A 7,531-nucleotide genomic window follows, 5' to 3' on the forward strand; every position below is an offset into this window, starting at 1 on the left:
TGCAAGACTATCAAATATATATATTTTTCATAAAAGTGGCAAGCTTCTTGTAAATCTAATATTCAAAATAATTATATCGAAGTGAGTGCTTCGTACACCAATTTTTATGAGGTGCCTATTTTACATATTCAATGCACAAAAAAATAAAATGTAAAAATTGTAAGGACTAACTCCGGTCTCTTCTAAATAGGGTCTAAAACTGATCAGAGGGAGAGTTCTTAGACGTATTAACAACAAAATGTTATTATTAAATGTATATATCTCTATAAACTACTCTATATAAACTAAAGAAATTTCTTCCAATGTGACAGGAAGCTCTATTAAGTTATTTTTGTATTTTTACTTATTTGTTTATAGGTATTTTGTAAAAGTGAAGTATAATCTTTTATTTTATTTCCCATGCTGAATTTAATAGGTTTGTCTTATATTTTTCTATCTTATCACAAGCATGCCTAAATACCATACGTTATCACACAGGAATTCGCTAAGGAATCGACGACGTATCGAATAGCAGCGCGATAAACACGCGCGAATTGTCGCGACTTCTAGCGATAAAACATTCGAGTTTGTTACAACCATCAAATCCACCACTCGTTAATGCATCGAGTTCAAACTTCTAATATTTGACTGACTTACAGCAATTCACTGAAACGTTACGTTACAGCAGAAAACGATCCACCAATAGGGCGGCGATTACATTAGTTCACTTGTCGTGTATGCACAGCTCGCTGCGGTGTGATCGAAGAAAATATAAAATGAATAAAGATTTTGCTAATGCAGAGGTCGAGTGTCTGATTTTCACTGTTAAAAATTATCCTGAGTTATGGGACCATGCAAATAAAGGATTTAAGAATAAATATAAACGAAGAGCAGCTTGGAATGAAGTATGTAAAGTTTTCCGAGAGGACTTCGAAAGCTATAGTGAAACTGAACAGAATAATATAGGTAAGCAGAGGCGGACTAAGCGATTTACGTTTTATGTGAAATTTAGATGTGAGAAATAAATAAATGATCACTGGGCAACATAAAATTTGTTGCATTTATTTTTTATATGTTAGATAATTTTGAAATATAGATATTTGTCATAAAAAAATTACATTTTTGTAAATAAATTTTTATTTTTGCTTAGCACGTAATTTTTCAAGTCATTGAAATATGAGCTTTTACGGGTCACAAAAGAGCGGTTCTTCACATCGATTCACCACTCTCGTGCAATTCGTTTTTAGCCAAAAATAACTAAAAAAATACACACATTATGTGAGAAGTAAAAAATTTAAAGATTTTTTATCGATAAAAGATTCGATTTGTTAAGATTGTCAAAATTTGATAAGTCATAAATGTCATATAATTAGTAACAATATTGATCTGTTTAAATTTTTATGGCACTCCTAGTTTTAAAACAATTTGCTATAAATACAATTATTATTTTGAAACCTAATATTTAGTTAATATAATAAATAGATTTACTATCAAATGATATTTATTTAAATCGCTTATTTCAGAAACCACTCGTCACATTCGAACAGTTTGCAGGAGATGAAAAAAAAAGTTTATCTGAATATTTTCACTAAAAGTGAAATTGGAAGTTGATAGATTACACCTAATGCAAGAATTTATCAAAACAAAACAAAAGCATTCTAAATCGTTACTAAATTCTTTAAATAAACATTTTTAAAATAGACTTACGTTGTTTCAGTAATGATATGTCAGGTTTTAAAACAAAAGTATTTATTACTAAACAATTTTAATATCGTACAGTTTATTTTGTGACTTCCTTGGATTTTTTCTTAGTTGCTAATGTTTGAATAATATTTTCGTTAAATGGTTTGATCGGTTCCTCCACCCGTTGAAGCAGTGTGGTCAAATTTTCTTTTTTGGCCTCTAGTATTGGAATTTTAGCTGTGACATTGCTTATTTTTGGAATGGAAACATTGAAGGTACTCCATATCGCACCATTAATGTATTCACTAGCTCGAATACTGCCGGGGACATCAACGCTGTAGACAAATTGATGCAATTTGGAAATTGAGAACGAAATTCGTTGGTCCCTTGTTAACTTCTGTGTCTCGGTCGACGCACATGCAGACTTATAATACCTAGGCCTTCTTCTTCTTCAGCCTTAAGTAATCCAACTTTGGACATATGCCTCTCCCAAATCAATCCAGTGTTTTCTAGTTTGCGCCACTTGCTTCCATTTGTGGAATGCCTAGGCCACCAGTCTTTAAAATTTATAATACTTTTCCTTTTAATTTCACAGACCGTGAATAGGTTTTGGGCACTTACGGTAACAATGATCTCCGTGTACTTATGGATGTCATAAACTCGGTCAAATTTTCTGAGGTTTCTTTTAATATCCCCAAAAACACGATCACAAAGAAGAAATGAGTGACCTCGAAGTGGGAAAAATTGTTGAATTTTTTTAAATCTGCCTGTATCGGTTAAAGCCAAACACATTTTTGTAACGCAGTGGTTTTTGTTTTAACCTGGGCAGCTATCAGAAAACAGGGGTAGTTCTTTTAGATCTGTTCCAATATATTTTTCAATATAATCTAATAGAAAGCTACAGACTTCATTCGGGCTTCTTCGTGCTTCTGCTTCGTGGTAAACATAAACTTGCGATTGCTTCTACATCATCTCTTTGAATGCATTCCTCAACTTGATCATGTAGGGCCGTATAAAATGGTCAGAAGAAGAAAAAGGGCGCGACCTAAATTCAGATATCTGGACGATGTGCAGGAAGATTTAAGGGAGATTTGAGTAAGTGAATGAGTAACACAGACACTCGACAGCTAAGAATGGAAAAATGTTTTGAGGCACGCCAAGACTCACTAAGCGATGTAGCGCCAACTGATGATGGTTTGCCATTTGAACTTTACTTCTTATTGTCAAGTTCCTTCTGAATATATAATCGCAATAGTCTTCTCATTTTTTCCTTCTTCTTAAGGTGCCCTCTCCATTACTGAAGATTGGCTATAACCACAGCAAATGGCTCTTTATCTTGAGCTGTTCTTAGTATCGAATGTGTGTCGATGTCTGTCCAGTCTCTTACATTTTTCAGCCAGGAGTATTTTCTTCTTCCTGGACCTTTTCTTCCTTCCATTTCCTTTCCATTATCAGTCGTAGGAAGTTGTATTTTTCTCCTCTGTAGATATGTCCTAGATAACTCGTTTTTCTGGTTTTTACAATATTTAGGAGTTCTCTCTCAGTCCCCATTCTTCTCAGCACCTCGAAAAACCCACATCTCAAAGGCTTCTACACGTCTCATATTTTTTATTCTGAGAGTCCATGTTTCCACTCCGTATAGCAATATGGAACAAATGAATGTTTTTACAAATTGGTATCGGATATCCAACGATAAGGTAGAGTTTATTGGGAAGTTTTTCATTCTTTGAAAAGCAGACTTAGCATACTCTATACGAGCACTTATTTTAACTTCGTAGTCAAGATCGTTTGTTATCTAGCAACCAAAATACTGGAATTTTTGTACGGGTTCTATCTGTTTGTTGTAGATACGAATATTAATGTCGGCATTTGATGCACGTGTAACGGCCATTACTTTTGTTTTATTTGTGTTTATATTCAGCCCCAAGCTATCTCCCTCTCTGGTTATGGCATTCAAAAGTCGTTGCAAACCCTCAGCACTGTCCGCAATAATGACGGTGTCGTCTGCGTATCTTAAGTTGTTTACGTATTCTCCGTTGATTTTTATTCCTTCTTGAATATTTTCGAGGGCATTTTGAAAGATCTCTTCGGAATATATATTAAACAATAGTGGAGAAAGTACACAGCCCTGGCGAACTCCTCTTTTTATTCACACTTCTGCTGTCATACGAGCATCGATTTGCTTTATTTTTCTGGGGTATAGGTACAAATGTCGATCTAAGCCAGTCTTCTGGGAAGATTCCAGCGGTATATATTTTGTTAAATAGTAGTGTTAAGGACTGAAGATTTTCTTCATCGATAAGTTTTATCATCTCTACATATACCTCATCTGGACCTGAGCCTTTCGTGGCTTTGCCGTATTGATTATTTTTGTAACTTCCGGTGTTAATATATCAAGTATTGTGTCTTGTACTATATTCATTTGTGGTTCTGTTCTCTCGTCATCAAACAGATCTTCAATGTATTTTTCCCATATATTTCCTACATTCTCTGGGCTAGATACTATTTGGTTGTTATCATCTACCAGATTTGTAGTGAATTTTTTCTTCATTTTGTGACTTCCTTAATCTTTTTGTATGCATTGAAGTAGTCCTGTTTTTTTAGTAATTCCCTCAGTTCCCCACATCTGCTGTTCATCTGTAAGATCTTCTTACGTCCATCAGTTCTAGGATTTCTAGGAGTTCCATGTATTCTTTGTTTTTCTTGTGTTGTCTTGTAATCGTTCTGTTTGTATAGTTGTGATTGTTGTTTTGAAGGTGTGTCAAATACTTTCTACTGATTCTTCTGCTACCGCGGGTGCTTCACTGAATTTTTTGAGTGTATCTTTGAGTATTTTCTCTATCTTTGCCTGTACTGCTGGATCTTTAAGTTTTTTGAGGCGAGGTTTTATCTTCTCTCTGCGTTTGATTTTTTTCAGTTTAATTGAGATTTTACCGATAACAGGATTGTGGTCGGAACCGATGTCCATCCCGGGATATGTTTTAATTGCCCTGATTTCATTTCTATAACGTTTGTCAATTAATATATAATCAATCTGATTTCTTATTATGTGGTTTTGATTATCTCCAGGTGCTTTCCATGTATATAATCTTCTTTTTGCTAGTTTAAACCAGGTGTTTGCGATCATTAGATTTTCTTCTTGGCAAAATTGGACCAGTATTTCTCCTCTATCATTTCTTTGAACCAAACCAAAGTTTTCGACTACGTCTTCGGTCCGATCTTCACCTACTTTGGCATTAAAATCTCCCATAATAATGTTTACAGCATGTTTCTTTGCGATCTTTATTAGCTGTTTGATGTCTTGGTAGAATTATCGTATTTCTCTTTCTGGTGTTTCTCATGTAGGAGCATATACTTTAAAATAAATTTAATATTTCGAGAAGTGATATTAATTTGTAGCATAGCTACTCTATCAGATATAGGTATGAAGTTCTTTACACATTTACTGCTTGTCTCGTCAAATATAAATGCCATTCCGTTATAATGATGAGGATCGTCATTACCAGCATAGTATATCACATGGTTATCGATGTTTTTCTATCCAGATCCAGGCCACCTAACTTCACTGACTCCGAGAATGTTGACTCCTATTCTTTTCATTTCTCTCACGATGTTATGAGATTTTCCTGGTATAAAGAGAGATTTTGCATTCCAGGTTTTAATTGTCAATTGTCATTTTTGTTTTCCACTTTCGGGTGGTTCCTAGTATTTAACGTGGAGATTCTTAGCACCATTTGACCATTTAAAGTCTGCCACGGACTAGGGTCCTTTTGTTTTCCATAACTTGCCATAGTCATAATATCTTGAGAATATTTAGTGTATTGGTTTCGCCTTGCCTTACACACCACATTATTACAACCGATTAAACCAATATCTGATTGTCGCCTATAAGTATCTGATTCCAAGATTATTAGAAGTCATTCTTCTCTAGCCTCGGAGTTAGTAATGGCATAACTGCTGCCCTATACCATGTCCTCAGTTGATCCGCGGGTGCTTATTTTTCGAACCTTATTCGCACCTATCCTGTATAATATACAGGACGTCCTCTATCAGCCATATGGGACGCGCCGTGTCGGAGTTGAGGACTTCCCCGCCCAGTCTGTCTTATGCGGAGTGCTGAAGAATCCCTACTTAGTTAAGAACTCTTCCTCCACAAAAGCTCAGACCTGCCTCATTTTTTTAAGGGACGATATTTAGCAAGCAGAAGATTCTCTTTACATTTTCTGTTCTATTATATTTGTGTTCAGAACATCTATTATACGCATTTCAAATATATAATTATGTTTTTAATATATTTATTATAATGTTATGATATATTTTTAGTTATTTTGTACACGCTGATAAATAATATTTTATTTCAGTGAGAAAATTCATGAGCAAGTGGAAAAATTTGAAAGACGCATCTATGAAAGCTCATCGAATAAACACAATGCGCGGTAAGGCGAGACGTCGACAATATTTGTACGAGAAGGAACTTTCCTTTCTTTACGGAACAAACTCTGGCGAATCTTCCCAAGCAAATTCAGGCGAGTCTTCACAAATAACGGATCAAGACCAGTCAGAAGGTCTTCAGTCTTCGATCCCGACCAACTATCATCAAGTAGGCGTAAATAAGAAATCAAATCTTCTACCTACAGAGCAATCCCACATTGAGTATTTATCGGTTCCAGCTGAATATCAAAAGCAGCCAGAAATAGACGAAGATACGTCCTTCTTCAACTCAGTACTTCCGTTAGTGAAACAATTTGATATCGACCAAAAATTGGATTTTAGGTCTGAGGTACTGAACATTATTAAAAAAATTAGACAGTCTAGAAATAATAGTATCAGTGAATATGTAAATACAAACGCAATCTGTAGTGAAATAGATATAAAGCAAGATTTATCATAAAATGTTATATAAATATATTTTTTTTAATAAATATACTATCATTTTTAGTGTTGGATTCTGTCGTCATTTTATACCCACTCGGTTTAATATTTTTGACTACCCTCTTGACATATAGAACATAAAAACAATCAAGTATAAAAAAGTGGGGAATTATAAAATGAGGTTTTACTATTATTATATATTATTGTGATTAAAATTAAAATCTTTATTGTTGGAAAACCACCTTTTTGCAAGCATGCATTGTCATTATGTTCTTTCATCGTCGTTCTGCCTACAATAATATTCCGAAATGTCCCATAAGTGTAGCAGTTTAGCCATTAGATTTGATCTAATGGCTAAACCTCTCGTTAATATTAAAATTTGCTATTGGCGGTTGTACTGAAAGTGTCCATCTTTATGGTTGGATACTCTCTCGTTTGTGTTTTGTTGTCCTGTTTTAGGTTTTTCACCTCTTCAGGACGTGGTTTGTTTTTCTTTGGTGGGATGGCTTTTTCGTTGTATTGGTTCTACTGGTGGATCGCTTCGTGAGTGTGTCTGCGGAGGAGGATCCTGGACAATCAGAGGTGAAAGGCTTGTTGGCTAAAACGGTCTTTTTCAGAATTTTATTAGTAAAAATATGTTTATAAATTGACTGAAGTTACTATATATACAATTTAATTAATTGGTAAATGTATTGTGACTCGCGTGAGGGCAGCTGTGCCTGCCTGTACCCTCTGCAATATACAGGTATCATTGTGCAATGGGATCGGGAAACCACAGAAAACCGATCCCTCCCTGTCTAGGCAAGCTCGAAGTGAGCATTTATTGGTTGTTACGGCGGTAAAAGAGAGGAGTTGCCTCTAGGATGTCAATGTATTCATCAGGGAGTTCGTTGCTGGCAAGGGCCAGTAATTTAGTGGATAGGAAAGGGAGTTTGGGTTTAGGTCGTCTTTTCAATACATTGCCGATGGATGAACAGGAAGTTTTCAACATATTTTG

At 35.0% G+C, this 7,531-nt stretch overlaps 1 protein-coding gene across 1 annotated transcript; it reads left to right on the plus strand.

Annotated features, from left to right (window-relative positions):
* The first annotated feature begins 706 nt into the window (after positions 1-706).
* LOC140433559 (uncharacterized) lies at positions 707-6,593 on the plus strand. Its single transcript, XM_072521543.1, has 2 exons — positions 707-945; positions 6,024-6,593. The coding sequence occupies exons 1-2, from the start codon at positions 717-719 to the stop codon at positions 6,551-6,553; spliced, it is 759 nt and encodes a 252-aa protein (XP_072377644.1). The 5' UTR covers positions 707-716; the 3' UTR covers positions 6,554-6,593.
* The last annotated feature ends 938 nt before the right edge of the window (positions 6,594-7,531 follow it).

Source organism: Diabrotica undecimpunctata, chromosome 2 (assembly GCF_040954645.1).
Source record: "Diabrotica undecimpunctata isolate CICGRU chromosome 2, icDiaUnde3, whole genome shotgun sequence".
In the NCBI taxonomy this organism is placed as follows: Eukaryota; Metazoa; Arthropoda; class Insecta; order Coleoptera; family Chrysomelidae; genus Diabrotica; species Diabrotica undecimpunctata.

Bases quoted from the DNA above. Each gene is read 5' to 3' on its own strand.
- LOC140433559 (XM_072521543.1), top strand. From the start codon at position 717: ATGCACAGCTCGCTGCGGTGTGATCGAAGAAAATATAAAATGAATAAA. The intron at 946-6,023 runs GTAAGCAGAGGC...ATTTTATTTCAG, and splicing joins AACTGAACAGAATAATATAG to TGAGAAAATTCATGAGCAAG.